At 36.4% G+C, this 17350-nt stretch overlaps 1 protein-coding gene across 7 annotated transcripts in view; it reads right to left on the minus strand.

Annotated features, from left to right (window-relative positions):
• Positions 1-17350, minus strand: part of RASAL2 (RAS protein activator like 2) — a 391607-nt gene that overhangs the window by 58615 nt on the left and 315642 nt on the right. For all 7 annotated transcript variants that reach the window (XM_058539992.1, XM_058539991.1, XM_058539990.1 and 4 more), the window contains one exon: positions 7218-7327. In XM_058539992.1, coding sequence (XP_058395975.1) covers positions 7218-7327 — 110 coding nt within the window. The remainder of the gene's footprint in view (positions 1-7217; positions 7328-17350) is intronic.

Below are 17350 nucleotides of genomic sequence, written 5' to 3' on the forward strand. Positions count from 1 at the left end.
ACATCAATAAGTTCTGAGCCAAGGCCTTTTATTTAAACAACCACAGATTAAATAAATGCATCATAGACTTAAATATAAAACCTAAAAATCATAAAACTTCTAGAAGAAAACATAGGTGAAAATCTCTTGGGACACACACACAAAAAAACCCGTAAACATTTTCTGGTGGAAATGTAAAATCGTACAGCTCCCTGGAAAATAGTTTGGCAGTTTCTTATGGACCTAAACATGTACTTAACATACAACCCAGCAATTGCACTCCTGTGCACTTACCCTAGAGAAGTGAAAACTTATGTGTACATGACTGTTTATAGCAGCTTTATTCATAACAGCTAAAAACCACAAACAACCCAATATTCTTCATTGGGGGAATAGTTTAACAAAGTCTGGTACATCCATACAATGGAATACTACTCAGCAACAACAAGGAACAAACTAGTGAAAGATGCAACAACTTGGATGGATTTCAAGGGCATTCTATTTAGTGAAAAAAAGCCAATCTCAAATGGTTACATACTCTATGATTCCATTTACATAACATTCTTGAAATAACAAAAGTATAGAGATGGAAAACAAATTAGTGGTTGCTGGGGACAGGGATGGGTGTAAGGAGACAGGTATGACTATAAAGGGATAGCAGAGGGAGTTCTTTTCTGGTAATGAAACAATGCTGTATCTTGACTGGGGCGGTGGTTACACAAATCTATACATAGGATTAAATTGCGCGGAACTATAAACACATACAAATGAATGCATATAAAAGTTAGTGAAAACTGAATCAAGTCTGCAGTCTAGTTCATAGTATTGTACCAATGTCAATTACCTGGTTTTGATATTATACTACAGTTATAAGATATCCCTCTTGGGGGAAGCTGAGGGAAGGGTTTGTAAGACTCTCTGTACTATTTTTACAAGTTGTGAGTATATAAATTCAAAATAAAACATTAAAAAGTTACTTCTAGGGGCCGGCCCGGTGGCGCAAGTGGTTAAGTGCGCGCGCTCCGCTGCGGCGGCCTGGGGTTCGCTGGTTCGGATCCCGGGCGCGCACCGACGCACTGCTTGGTAAGCCATGCTGTGGTGGCGTCCCATATAAAGTGGAGGAAGATGGGCACCGATGTTAGCCTAGGGCCGTCTTCCTCAGCAAAAAAAAAAAAAAAAAAGAGGAGGATTGGCGGATGTTAGCTCAGGGCTGATCTCCTCACAAAAAAAAAAAAAAAAAAAAAAAAGTTACTTCTAATGAGGAGAAACTCAAGACGTTGAGAATATTGTTCCAAAATTCCCCTTACAAATGAACACTACACTTACTTTTCCTGACAAAGAACAAGTGGAATATTTTAAAACCACGCTTTGTCTGTGAGTCTCAGAATTGAGGACATTACTGTGAAGGTTTTTATTTGTGAGACGTTTGAAGGAGGTGAGAAAATTCTACTCCATGTGCTTATCTTTGCCTTAAGACTTTGGTAAATTTAAGTAGCACATGGAGAGCAAGGTTGGCCAGCTGACAGGCATTGGGAATCCTGGAATGCCTGACAATGTAGTATGACCACTGTTTTTTAGTATTTCCTAGTTTTCTCAAACTTTTCAAAGCACATTTGAATGAAAGGCAAAAATATCAGAGTCTTCTCCCATCCCAACACCCTCCAACATGACATGGCTTTAATGCGAAAATGCTGCCAATATTGATTCTAGGAAATCACTTTACTGGCTTTTATCTGATTAGATGGCTTTGGAACAATGATGACTTTGTGACATCCTATTGATTTTGCCTCTAAAATGTTCCTCCTATCTTGTCTCTGCCACTTCATTCCCACTGCCACTACCCCTCTTAGAGCCTTCATTCTTTCTTACAATAGCTTTTTGCTAACTGGTCTTCCAAACCAAGTCTCTGCAAACCAAGTCATTTGAAATTCCATTGCTAAATTAATCTATATATACTACAATTCTAAATAGGTCATTTTCTTGCTCATAAATGTTTAGAGGCTCCCCATTGCTTATACAATAAAATTCAAACTCCTCAGTCTGACATTCAAGGACTGCCCTGTGTATGGAATATTAGGTTGAAAATAATTTTCACTCAGAATTTTGAGACATTGCTCCATTGACTTCTGGTTTTCCATATTTCTATTGAGAATTCCAATGCAATCATCCCACTCCTCCTTTGTATGTAAGCTATCTTTTCCTTCTAGAGCTTTTAAGATTTTTTTTTAAGCTTCAGTGTTCTGATATTTCATGATGATGTGAATTGATGTGTGTGCGTGTTGGGGGGAGTCTTTTGTCTTCATTCATTCACTGTGCTAGAAATTTGGTGGCCTTTCCAATCTGGACGTTTATGTTTTTCCATTTGGGGAAATTTCCTTTATTATTTCTTTGACAATTTCCTCTCTCCAAAGTTTTTCTATGTTCTCTTTTAACTAGACTCTTCTGGATTGATTTTCTCATTTTCTGTTCTACTTTCTGGAAGAGTAACTTGACTTGAGCTTTTATATTTTTAATTTCCAAGCTCTCTTGTTTGTTTCATTGATGTTCCTTTTCTTATAACATCTTGTTATTGTTTCATAGATCCACAATCTTATCTTTTGAAAATATTCATTATGCTTTGAAGTTGTTTTTGGCTCTACGCATTGTCTCTGTTTCTTCTGGGTTCTTTTTTCTCTCTCCCATTTATTTGTTTTGCTCTCTGTCTTTCACGTTGGAGGCTTTCCTCAAATATCTGGAGATTCTTGGCTATCTGTTTATATTTAAGAGTAAAGTACTAAAAAGCTCAATGGAAGCTTTGTGTGTTGGACTGGAGCTTATAGACTGATGAGCTTCATTGAAGAGTACTTCCTGGCCAGCTGTTGTTTTTTTTAAAAAATAACATCTTTATTGAGATATAACTAACATACCATAAAATCTACCCATTTAAAGTATACAGTTTTCAGTATATTCAAAGTTGTGCAATTATCACCACAATCTAAGCTTAGAACATTTTCATCACTCTGAAAAGAAACCTCATGTTCATCAGCAGTCATTCTTTATTCATCACCTCCCCTGCCCTATATCCCCAGCCTCTGGCAACCATTAATCTACTGTCTCTATAGATTTGCCTATTCTGGACATTTCACATAAATGGAATCATACAATATATTGTCTTTTGTGAGTGGCTTCTTTCACTTAGAATAAAATTTTCAAGGTTTACCCATGATGTAGGACGTATCAGTACTTCATTCCTTCTTATGGCTAAATAATATTGCATTGTATGGATATATCACGTTTTATATATGTATGCATCAGTTGATGGACATTTGGGTCATTACCACTTTTTGGCTGTTATGAATAATGTTGCTATGAACATTTATGTACAAGTTTTTGTGGGGACATATGTTTCACTTCTCTTGGATATACTTAGAAGTGGAATTACCAGCTGGGGTTGTAATGAGGGAATGCAAATGTCAGTATTTGTAGGTCTTTTTATCTGGGTTGGTTCAGTTTCTCAAATTTGCTATGTGATAAATGTAAGACTGCCTGTTGGCCTTCTAGAGCTGGGTGGAGCCGAACTTTCCCAGAGTTCTGGGGGTGGGTGGGTAAATCAACCTCCCTCTTATGCCAGAGACTGCTAGCTATCTTCCTAATGTCCATCCCACCCTCCTTCCTTAATAACAGACTCTTGTATTATTAGGGGCAACAATGTACCCAGGCATGACATTTCCCAGTCTCTCTTGCAGATGAAAGTAGCAATGAGACATAAAGAGAAGTCAACGGACGGGGTTTCTGGGAAATTGCTTTAAAGGGAGATAATTTATCTGGAAGACAGGTGCCCTTTCACAGGTCCCTCTTTTTGGTGCCTGAAACATGGATGCTCTGGCTAGAGCTTCAGTAGCTATGTTGTGTTCATAAAGAGATCCTTGAAGATCCTAAGGATGGCAGAGGAAAAAGCCCACAAAGAGCAATGGCCCCTTAACCAGGGCTTGATGTTATGGTGATTAAATGAGTTACTTTATGTAAAGTGCTTAGAACAGTGCTGGCACATAGTAAATACCATATACTTGTTTATTATTACTACTCATCCATTACACTGATAAAATGTAAACGGTTGTTTAAAGGATAAAAGTAATCTTAATCTGTTGTCTGTTGGTGGGAATGGAATTAGTACTGCTTTTTTGAAGGACAATTTGATAATGTGCATGCTCTATACCTAGTAGTTCTACTTCAGAAATCTGACCCAATCATATAGAGACAAAAAGGTACATGTTAAAAATGTTCATTACATCTCTATTTTGTGCCAACAAAGGGGAAACAATTTAAATAACCATTAACAGAGAAGCAAAGTAGGTATGTTATAAAAAACTGTAGCATACCAAGAAGGCAGCTGATAAAGAGAATGATGTAGACTTACATGTACTGACAAATAAAGTTCTCCAAATTATTTATACTAAAAACCAAGTTACAAAGTAATACGTATAATATGATTTCACTTATATGAAAACAAAACATACCTATGTGTGCATTTATGTACGGATTTTTAAAGAAGTTTGAAAATATAGAAAATGTTAATGAGGTTGTTTATACGGGGAGACGGGAAAAGTGAAATCGGACATTAGTTTTTAACTCTGTACTTACGTACTAAAACTTTTTTTTTTAAATAACAAAGACACGTGTATTTTACTGTACAATTTAAAAACTGAAAAAAGGGGCTCCTTATTAGGTTTACCTAGAGTTTCCGTAGATTTGATGTAAGAATAGAAATGTTTTGCTAGTTAGATTTGGATACTATATATCCTGTTGGAAAAAATGGCCTGACTTCAGCATATGACCCAAGAAAACCAGGGATGTTCAGGAAATCTTTGGTCACACCTGTAAGGGTTCCAATTCAAAGAACTTTCAGTTGATTAACCTTTTGTACCTTAGTTCTATTTATCTGTGTCTTCAGATAAGCTGAAGGCAAGAGAGCCTATTTTTTAAAAAAACTGTAACACATTCAAACTCTAGTGAGTACATCCCTAAACAAGAAGAATAAAGTCTTTGAAAAATTTCTGTGCAGGAAACCTGTATAATTCAAATGGACTTGAAAAATAAAACGGGTTGTCTAATCTTTGAGATTTACTAGCACCTTTTTATTACGCTGTATTTGAGATAGAAAGATATTACTATTGATTAAAGCAGAACAGCATGGAAGGCACATACCATGAATTTAGGTCATTGTAAAGGCTAAAAATGCAGTAACTATATAATAGCTATATGAGAGACTCTAGGAGAATATAATCTCTTGCTAATTCAACCCAATAATACCTTTAGGCTAAGTAAAGAAAAATGGAATAGGAGAGAGCAATTTGTTTGAAATTTAAAAAGTGACATTTAGTGTAAGTTTAAAAAATAAAATACACCTATAAAAAATATCTCCTTGTCTCCCAAGTTTACACATGATGCTGCAGAGTTTAAGAAACTGATTATTGAATTGAGAGTGTTTTAGTTGATGCACAACATCCTTGTTCTTAAAACCAATATTCTGAAAAAATTTGTCATTCCATTTTATTGAGACTTATTTATAAAATGCTGAAATTTTGAATTCTTACAATGATGAATGTTGTAGAATAATAGGAATCTAAGGAAAAGATCTGAGAAGAAAAAAATCAGTTTTTTTATGATTACCTTAAAACAAAAAGGTATAAAAGAGGTAATTAACAATACAATTATAATGCAAACTGGACCGACTTGCAAATTTCACAGAGCAGCTCTAATGTGGTTCAGGGGTAAGAAGAGCTCATAAAGCAGTAGTCTCTCATCAACTCAGTAGGGGGACAAATTACTTCATCTATAAAACAAGGAGAGTAAATCTCTGCCTGGTAAATCTATAATATGCCATTACAGAGATTATAATCTGTATTTCTGTTTGTTATACAGATAACTTCTTACTGAAAGAAAAAATCCCCCAAGTATAAATCAGAGTATCAAATATGAAAGGCAGACATGAGTTCAAATCCAAGCTCTACCACTTAGTAGCTATGTGACCTTGGGCATGTTTCTCAATCTCTTTTGCCTTAGTTCCTCATCTGTAAAATGAGGATAATAATAGTACCTAGGGTTGTATTACATGACAGACTACATTAAAAATGCTTGGCACATAGTAGGCATTCAATAAATATTGGTGATGGAATGACGTGTCAAGATACAATAAGTATCATTTCCTAAATTTGGAACATTATGAAGACATGAAGCATTAAAAATGTGTCCTAGGGGCCGGCCCGGTGGTGCAAGCAGTTAAGTGCATGCACTCTACTCCGGCGGCCCAGGGTTTGCTGGTTCGGATCTGGGGCGTGCACCGACACACCACTTGGCAAGCCATGCTGTGGCGGCGTCCCATATAAAGTGGAGGAAGATGGGCACGGATGTTAGCCCAGGGCCAGTCTTCCTCAGCAAAAAACAAAACAAAACAAAACAAAAAAGAAAAAAAAGAGGAGGATTGGCAGATGTTAGCACAGGGCTGATCTTCCTCACCAAAAATAATAATAATAATAAAATAAAATAAAAATGTGTCCTAGCACACGTTCAACGATTTTAGGTTATCCTTAGCGAGCTATGCATTTGAGATTTACTCAAGCTAGTAGTCCTAATTATTGAAATCCAGGCTTCCTTTTCATACTTGTCTTCTAGATGTATGCAGACCAATAAGACCGATTCCATATGCTGTACACAAAGAACAATGTAGCAGTGAAGAGCATGGATTCTGGAGCCAAATTACCCAAGTTTAGATACCATTTTTGCTATCTACTAAGCTGTATGACCTTGGGCAAGATTACTTAACCTCTCTGTGCCTCAGATTCTTCATCTATAAAGTAAAAATATTTGCCTTATAGGGTTATTATAAAGATTAAGCAAGACAATTTATATAAAGCATCTAGTGCAGTGCTCAAAAAATGTTAGCTATCATCATCATCCCTTATAGCCATTCTACAAAAGAAAGATACACCTCTGACCACTAGCACTTGATTCTACAGAAAAAACACAACTAATTCTTAAATTAGTTCTTAAGTATTCACACACTCTCCAGTATTATAAGATTCGTGGTTGGGTATTTGAACCAACATTTTATACCTTGCCTCAACATGAACAAGACAAAAAGTAAATTTTGTATTAGATCTTTCCAATTGTCATCAATGCAAAATTAGAGAAGATCAAGATGCCTTATCAAAACCCACTGTAAAACTGCTTTCTCTGTTTTAAGCAAATTAACTTCCTACCTGTCATCTGCATTACGAAGAGATGGAAGCCGAAAGCTCGTGTTTCTGTCAAGCTTTGATTGGCTTTTGGTCCTCTTGATGGAGCCTTTCAGGCGCTTGCTGAAGAATCCCTAGAATGAAAAGGCAGAAGGTGATGGGAGAAAGAACCATAAGAGCACCTTGCTGTCTTCCTTATTCTTCTGTGCTACCTTTGCAAAAGATATTCCAATTTTTATAATGAAGACTAGAAACATAATTTCAGCTTTTAATTTTTTAATTTGTAAATAATAGTTGCTTGAAACCACCTGGTAATGTGATGAAAAAAATCTTTTTTCTATGATAATTGGGATAATTAAACTTTTTGATAGTGCTTAATTTCTTATTTCTTAAATAGTTTCTATACTAGCTATGATAGAGAAACTTCTAACTTTAATAACATATTTTTAAAAACACAACAATATAACATAGAAAAATATAATCCTTTCTATGAAGATAGTGTCAGCAATCTCAATAGATATGACATCCAATAATTTCCTGAACTAAATTAAGGGAAAACAGGAAAAGATAACAGTATGTGCAAAGGCCATGAGGAAAGAAGGTACTTGGTGCATTGGAGGAATTTTAAAGAACATACTGATAGTGAGAGGAGAAGCAGCTTTATTCTAAGATCTGCAAAAAAAAAAAAGTTAAGTAATCAGTATAAGGTAATGTGCTGGTGGTCTCAAAAGTGTTAAAATTTGGTCTATATCACCTTGGATATGGTATTTGTAAAGCTAAGTTTTAAATGTAGCTACACTATTTTTAAATGAAATAGGTATCATTTATGAAACCACTGAAACATCTAGACTTCAGGGGAACACAGTGCTTTACAGTTTTTGGCCTCGCTTGCCTCCTGCCACTTCCACCAAACTATCTGGAGTTCCTTGAACATATTCATAATCTTAACACCTGGCAAATAATGAGTATTCAATAAAAGCTTGTTGAATAAAAGAATAAATGCAAGAATGAATGCCGATGGTCACTGCTTTCAAGAAATAACTCTATTGTTGGCAGATGTAAGGACATCTTATAGAAGTATATCAGAATGTCTTAAGAAAAGGCTGTAATTCAAAGAAAAGTATTTTGACACATGGAAAACGACTCTTTCTAATCACCTTGAGATGAGTTATCTTATAGAAGCTGTGTACAATAAATATTTCCATAAAAAAGAAAAGAAATACTGAGCTAATATCAGCACATCAAATCTTACATTCTTTTAGTTACCACTCCAAAGCCCACTGTATTGGGGTGAAGACTATATTATTCAGGATAAGCTAGGTCATGCTTATCTAATAACCCCACAATCTTAGTAGCATAAAACATGCTACATGTCTATGAGCAGGTCAACTAAGGGAGATAGGGGCCCGGCTCTATGCTGTCCTCACTCAGGGACTTAGGTTAAGAGAGGCTCCATCTCTGTGCTTCTAGAGTTGCTGCAGCAGGATAAACGAAATGTGACAAATTATGTACTAGTTCTTAAAGCTTCATGTCACTTCTGGTCTCATTTCATTGGACAAAAAAAAATCACATGATCACACCTAACTTCAATGGGGAAAGGATGTATCATGTGTCCAGAAAGAGAACTGGAAATATTTGATGAACAGTAGTGTGGACTACCACAGCGCTTTTCCACACCAAGTGTTTTGTGAACACACAGCCATTGCTCCTCCCATTAGAGAAAAATGGAAACAAACTTATTTGAATCAGAAGTAGAACTATTTAGCTGACTGAAGAAAAATGCTTATATTATTTCTTGTAGCCCAAAGAATAAGGATAAAAACTCCTAGAAAATATCACATAGACATAATTCCCCAGGCTGTTTTTTATTAAAGGTATATAGAGATTGATGGGAGGGAAGAAAACAAGGCTATTTTTAAAAGTACTATATTTCTTAGAGACAGGCATTTGCCTGGTCTCCTGCACAATCTTAATGATGTTAGGGAAAGTCACTATCATTTGTTCTCCAAGACAAAGGATTTATTTACTACTTTACTTTCTATGATTCAATCAAGATGAGTCACCACATCTGCTCATAAATGTAGTCAGCAAGCCAGACGTAAGTTTATAGAATTCTATTAGAATCATTTATGGTTGGTGTAAAAACCACTGGCCTAAGTTGAGATCCAGCCAAGGACCTGACCAAATACCATATATACATACATTTCTAACAAAAATACAGTTAAGTTGTAACTAAGAATGTACTAATAGATGTTCACTCATATTAACTTTACCTTTCTGTGGCACTTATTATATCATAATTCATATTTTAATCCATGTATTTTAATAAATACTTATTTTATGTCCATTTGTTATAAAGCATTGTTTCAGGTGTTGTAAGGGAATCAAAGATAACACAAACTCTGCCCTCAAGGAGCTTGTAATTTAATATAGGATTTGGAAACTACATATAAATACATATTACACAATTCAGAAAGTACATGTTCCTAATGACTGGCATATTTAATCACAAAATAAAAGTTAACTGTCATATTTCTTTCAATCCAGGACACCACTGATTCTAAGTCATGCCACTATTTTATGTATACTAAGAAAAAAGCTGCTAATTACACTATAACACAATGCTTTATCACTTAGAATTTTTATTTTGTATTAAAGAAGTTTTTAAAGAAACGTATTTAGGCAGGTTTTGTCATATATCACATAGTGTATACATAAAAAGTATATACGCAAAATAAATTGGTTAAGGTATTCCTAATGCTTCTTCATTCTTCTGAACTACTTTTTGAGCAACTATTTGTTGATGACAAACAGCATATCTTACAAGTGTAATCTACAGAAATGTTAAAAATGTGAAAAATAAGCATCTTAGAATTGATGAAATATGGTATTATTTTAGAAGGCTACATAGGAAATGATTTCAGGAATTCAGAGAAAAAAGAGATTACATCATCTGGAGAAATAAGGAGAAATACTATGGAAGAGGCAGAAGATGCTAGGTCCCAAAGAGTAGACAGGATTCAGGTTTAGGGGTGTTGAGGAGCAAGGGTATTGTATGGAGCAATGCATGAGAGATGGCATGGAGGCAAGAACACAGAGGGTATACATTAAGAAGATTTAGTCTGGCTGGCATATGATTGGAGTAGTGAAAATAAGGCTGGAATGGTAGTTTGTCCAGCTATTAATGTATAATTATTGATCCCACTGGCTCTTAAACTTTTGAGGGAAGATATAATGCTCTATCTATCTTAGCATCTACCACAGTGTCTAAACCTTAGTAAGTGCTCAATAAATATCTGATAAATATATACATGAAATTATAGTTGTTTTAGGAATATAGATAAGGGAACATTTAAGATTGCCCAGAGTGGTCAGTGATATTTCTCAGCGATAGTAGCATCTACTACAAAATTCTATTTTAATGTCCTTGATATAACTGAAACATAGTTCTCACCTGAAACATTGTTTAGCTTAGAGCCCTATTTGGTAGAGATTTTTCATTCTCCCCTACCCAATATTCAACGATACCCAGGAAGAGGTGCTAGGATTTTCCTAGCTTACCATGACTGCTTCCATTATCACTGTTTCATAAAATAAGAGTCTGGAGTAAAGCATACTCTTTGAGGTTCAAACCATCTTGATTTAACATCCTGTATCGCTCTTCACTGTTCTCATGCATTAATCTCTCTTTCACTTTCCTTTATTCACTAAGGACTTTAGCCCCTAGCTTGTAATATTTCTCTGTCTCTTAACTTCTAACACTATGCTAGTAAATAACCAGGTAACGATCCATCTAATATCCTAGCTTCACAGTTCCTTGACTCCAATAACCCTTATCCTCCTCTCCAGCTACCCACTCCTAGAGCCACAGCCTAGATCTTATCATCATTCAGAGATCCCCCATCTCGGATGTCTTAAACAGTAATATTCTTCTTTCTGACTTTTATTCCTGATCATATATCTCTTTCTTCCAAAACATCTGGCTCTTCAACCTCAGAAAAACCTCCAGTTTCTTGCCCACCCCATTTTCTCCCTGTTCCTGTTTTCTTCTCTATCCAACCTGGACTCCATGGCCAATCATCTGACGCTGAAATTCAGTCACCGACAACCTCCATTCTCTTAATCATCAGCTATTCAAAATTGAAACTGGATAAATATTTAAATTCTGGTCCCATGACCAGGCTGTTCAGGAAGACCACATAGCTGAATATACTGATGCCACTAAATATTCACTATCTCCAAGCTTGGCTTGGCTTCTACTACGTCTTTGCCCTGGACCAATCAAGCACTGAGCCTTCCAGCAACACTACCCCCTCTGGGAAACCTTAGAGTGTATGGCATGCCCACAGCCCCCTTCTGAGCATTGTATGTATTCCTTACATACAAGTAACTATGCTTTGTACTATGCAGTTCTTCTGCCCTGGCTGTAGATGACTAGACAAGGGGTGGATAATTGACCTAAGGTACCTAAAAGAGTGGTCCTGGTAAGAGTTCTGCCTGTAGGATACAGTATCATCTGGTAGCTACTAACCACTCCAGCCTGATCTCTGGTCATTCTCTGCTTCATGCTTTACACTCCAGCAACTCTAAAAGCTTACAATTCTCTACATTCACCATGCATCTCTGCTACTGCTCATACTCCCTCCCTTTATCCTGGCCAAGTCATCCTTTCAGACCCAGCTCAGGCACGATCTCTTCTAGGGTGTCTCTCTCTTTTTTTTTTTTTTGGTGAGGAAGACTAGCCCTGAGCTAACATCTGTTGCCAATCCTCCTCTTTTGGCTGAGGAAGATTGGCCCTGGGCTAACATCCATGCCCATCTTCCTCTGCTTTATATGGGAGGCCGCAACAGCATGGCCTGACAAGCGGTGCGTCAGTCCGCTCCTGGGATCTGAACCTGCGAACCACAGGCTGCTGAAGCGGAGCGTGCCAACTTAAGCATTACGCCAGCAGGCCAGCCCCTAGAGTGCCTTTTTTGACATGTCCTGACCCTGCTCTAGACTAGGTGCCCCTCCTCTGTGCTTCTAAGTGTCTATAAATACAGCTGGCCTTACATTTAGCACACTGCATGCCCACTTATGTATCAGCAGTCTTCCCTACTAAACTCTGAACTCCTCAGGACAGGGATTAAAAATCTTTGCATTCCCAGGGCAGGTCTGATATCTGGCATTTAGTGGGGCCTCAATAAATGTCTGTAGAACTGAAATAAAATAGGCAGTGAAGTGAATAAAAGCCATCATGGTGTTTTTGCTACAAGCCCCAACATGGAAAGATCAGGGAACTCTGAATCAGAAAGTGTGGCTTCAAATCCTGGCTCCAATTTCTCCTAGTTGAATGACCTTGGACAAGTCACAACTTGCAAGTTTCAGATTTCTTATCTGTAAAATGAGGATTAAAAAATCCTTAGGGGCCAGCCTGGTAGCGTAGCAGTTAACTTCATGTGCTCCGCTTCCGTGGCCTGGTGTTCGCCAGTTCGGATCCTGGGCACAGACCTATGCACTGCCCATCAAGCCATGCTGAGATTGCATCCCACATAGAGAAACTAGAAGGATCTACAGCTATGACATACAACTACCTACTTGGGCTTTGGGGAGAAAAAAGGAGGAAGATTGGCAACAGATGTTAGCTCAGGGTCGATCCTCCTTAAAAACAAAAAATTAAAAAACAAATCCTCTTCCTAGCACCTTTTCAAGAATAAGATAACTGAATGCAAAAGTATTTTTAAAATAATGGAAAATAGGTACCTATAAGTATTAATTGAATATGAATCTAGGATGAGAGACTACTGAACAGGCTAGGTAGAATCACGATTTTTCCTTCTAGAACCTACCACAACAAAGGAAGGGAAAGAAATGAGGAATAAGTTCCAGAATAGCAGGGATTTGGGGCTGTTTTGTTCATTGATGTATGCCAGTGCCTACAGTCATATTTGGTACATCATAAATGCTTAATATATATTTGTTGACTGAATGACTTTACTGAAGGCTTCCTGGGTATCATACACCGGCCAGGTGCTTTCCAACACGTAATGCCTTTTAATCCATGCAACAACTCCACGAAGCAGGTATTTAGTAACTTGCTTAGGTAACACAGTTAATAGCCGAGGATTTAAACCCAGTATACTGCTAGTACTTAAAAAATTTCATTTATTCATATATTTATTGAGTATCTATTATTTGCCAGATACTTGAGGCCCTTGAGATGTACAAAACAAAAATCTTTGCCTTTATTAAGCTTATACACTAGGGAAGGAGACAGACAATAAACAAAGAATGTAAGCCACTAGTAAAAGACAAGCACTATAGAAAAACAGAGCTGTGTAAAGAGAGTTAGGAATATAAAGTGGTCATGGTTGGCCTTATGGAGAAAGATTACACTGAGTAAAGACTTGGAGGAGGTGAGTTAGCCTGCAGATATCAGAAGGGAAAAGCATTCCAGGCAACAGGAACAGGCTAGGCAAAGGTTTCAAGGCAGAAGCATGCTTAGTATGTTTAAGAAAGAGCCAAGAAGTCAATGTGGCTGGAGTGGAGAAAGCAATCGGAGGGGTTGTGGGAAATGAGGTCAGAGAGGTGGCAGGGTGGTGCTATTCCCTGTAGCGGGGTGAGTGGTGAGAGAACACAGATCCTGTAGGCCATTGTTAAGACCTCATCTTTTACTCTGATTTCTATGGAAATCAACAATGAGAGACAAGACCATTCAAAATAGTCATAAATATAAGCATTAGCTTTTCTGAGAGAAATACTTTCAGCTATGAAAATAGAAATAAATGTGTACTGATTTAATATGGTTTTGAGCAAGAATGTGCAATATATGAACAGTTCATTTTCTTCATCCACAGTAGATCACATACCAATAGCTGAGATACAGAGAAGGTATCTGACTTTTCCCAGGTCACACAGCTGCTAAGTGGCAGAGTAGAACTTCAAGTCCAGGCAGCCTGACTCTGGAACCCTTGCTTTTCAACCATTATACTATACTAACTGTCCACCTTCAAATGCCTCTTCAAATAACCTAGGCACTATAATATAACCTATTTTCTCCGTGTGTACTACACTTAATTTCTACACATATCTTATCATAGAATTACATAACACAAAGAGGCAGAGGTACAATATGCCAATTTGAAAATATGAGGGAGAAAAAGAAAACAAAAAAACCACTAGTGTGACATCTGACTTAGAAAAATTGACCCCTATGGCTCCTATTTATATAATTAAACTAAAGTAAAATTGAAACCTTATTGAAATTACTTTTATACGTAACTGATTCTGTGGTCATGGAGAGAAAAAATCAAATATAAAATTGAAAAATAGATGGATGCCAAGAGCTAAATGCTTCTCTCTCTTTCACATAAAGTTATAATATTTATGGAGTAAATGATGCTCCTATAAGCATATTCTAAAAATCCAACAACATAAATGGAAACAAAGGAAAAGACTACAAATAGATTTCATCCTTCTGACACCAACCTAATCTGAAAGAATACTAATAAAACCCTCAAAACAAATGCTACCCAATCCAATTCTCCTTTGAAAGGCTGTTGCTACCATCTACAATTCTTAAAAATAGTAAAAAGCTTACCATTTTAAACAACTACATTGTCACAGAAATTGATACAACTAAAATGACTTACTTTAATTAGTTGGTACTCACTATTTTCTGTCAAAATAAGGCTTAAAATTAGCAACTGCCAGTGAAAGCCAAATGTTGCCTTGCTCTGGAGCTTGGTAAATGCTAAGATAATGATAAAAGTTGTTCACTACCTGCAAATTGGAGTAACCTCCAAAGACTGAACTTGGCTATCAAGGCACGATTGGTAACTGAAATAAAACCGCTGCTGTGCAACCACTCTCAGCAGCCTCAGTAGTGGTTAATAAGAGACACTGACTTGCCAGTGTCCTAGTGCTGCTGCTGTTACCTCAAGACATGGAGAAGTGGAGGCAGAGAAACACATCATCACCTTTCACACAAAAACACAGCGATGTGCAACAGAATCCTGCTTTAATCCTGTCCGAGACTTTCATATCAGCGACCACACAAGGGATTAAGCAATTCTAGGTGATTAAGTAATTTTAATAGCAGTTCCTTAAAATGTTATATGACTCACACTAAGAGAATGCCACCTTGTCAACTAGAGAGGACCCAGGTGAGAACTATTTGCATTCTTGCTTTTAATGTTTTAGTTTAATTAGTAAACTAATTTCTGTATTTTGCATATGTTAGCAGTTCATATTATGGACTGTAATTACCTGAGAAGAAGGGCTATGTCATATATCAATTATTCCCTTCCTTGCTCTCTTAATATAACTTAGGAACTTGTAGATATTCACTAAGTGTTGACTAAACTCTAACTGTAGAAAATTAACAAGGAAAAAGGAAAAGGAAGAGCATCTGAAAATGTTAAACTCCACTCACCAGCCATCATATTTTACTTACTTAGTTTATCTTCCAGTTATTGGAAGTCCAAACATGAAGGGAAACTCTAGGTAACAAGAATAATAACAAAACAACAAACAGTTGTAAAGTGCTTTATAGTTAACCAGCAGTTTCAATGTGGGTAATTTCCCCCCTGGGAGTGGGGGTTTTTATTTCTTGTTTTTGCAAATTTAAGCATCAAAGGGAAAAAGAAAGGTTCTATCATAAATTACAGCTGTTTTCTAGCTCAGAGCTGATGAATTGGAATCTTTGGGTGTGGAGCACAGTGATCTGCATTTTTGACAAGCATCCAATGATCCTCTTTAATTAAGCAAAGTAAAACTTTAATGAAACTTTTAAACATACAAAAGCACAGAAATTAATATATTAAGCATATATCCATCAATCAGATCTAACCATTGTAATATACTGATATGTTATTATATTATATTAAAATATAAAAGTAAAATGTTTAATATAATGTTACATGTTATAATCGTTAATATAATAATATATGTTATAACATATTGATGTGTTAAGATTTGCTGGAGGGGAAATGGAGGATATTTAGCACACCTCTCTATCCCTAATAATATTCTTTATCTTAGAGATTCATTTTCGTTTGATAGAACACTGCTATGTCAGATTTCTTTTGATTATTATTTTCCTGTTAAATTTTTTCAAACCTTTTACTTTCAACTTTTGTACATTATGTTTTAAAATGTATCTTTTCTTCTAAAACATTAGGTTTATTGAGGTATAATTTACCAAAGGCAAAATTCACTACTTTTAGGCATATAGCTTGATGAGTTTTGACAAATGTATCCTACCACAATTGAGATATAGAACATTTCTGTCATCCAAAAAATGTCTTCCTGCCCATTTATAGTCAATCCCTTTCTCTTCCTCAGCCCCAGAAACCACTAATCTGATTTGTCCCTATAGTTTTATCTTTTCTAGCATGTTATACAAATGGAATTATGCACTATGGAGTCTTCCTTCACTCAGTATACTCTTTGAAATTTATCCATGTTGTTGCATATATCAGCAGTCCATCCCTTTTTATTCCACTCTATGGATATACCAAAATAAATGTGTTTATCCATTTGCCAACTGATGGACTTTTGGATTGTTTCCAGTTTGGGTCTATTAAGAATAAATCTGCTAAAAAAATTTGTGAACAACGTTTATGCGGACACGGTTTGGGAACCACTGAGTTACAAGTTTGGTTGGAAATTCACAAACAAATAGCAGGAAGAAATGGCAACCTTTTAAGACGATAAGATGTTAATGAGGTGGAGTGGGGGAGGGATCTTGAGGAGGGAAGGTATCCCTGATGTTTTGGCCTTTATATTTGAAATAATTTTAGATTTACAGAAAATTTGGAAAAATAGTACAGTTTTCCTTTGCCCAGCTCTCCCTAATGTTAACATCTTGCATAACCACAGTATAATTATGAAAACTAGGAAATTAACACAGATACCATACTGACAGAAATTATAGACCTAATTCTAATTTCACTATTTTTTCCACTGTCTTGGCTTTCTACTACCACCGTAACAAATTACCACAAACATGATGGCTTAAAAAGTACAAATTTATTATCTTATAGTTCTGTAGGTCAGAAGTCCAACACAGGGTTCACCTGGCTAAAATCAAGGTGTCAGCAGGGCTGCATTCCTTTCTGAAGGTCTAGGGGAGAATCTGTTCCTTGCCTTTTCCAGTTTCTAAAGGCCACTCACAT

Source organism: Diceros bicornis, chromosome 4 (assembly GCF_020826845.1).
Source record: "Diceros bicornis minor isolate mBicDic1 chromosome 4, mDicBic1.mat.cur, whole genome shotgun sequence".
NCBI classification, from domain to species: Eukaryota; Metazoa; Chordata; class Mammalia; order Perissodactyla; family Rhinocerotidae; genus Diceros; species Diceros bicornis.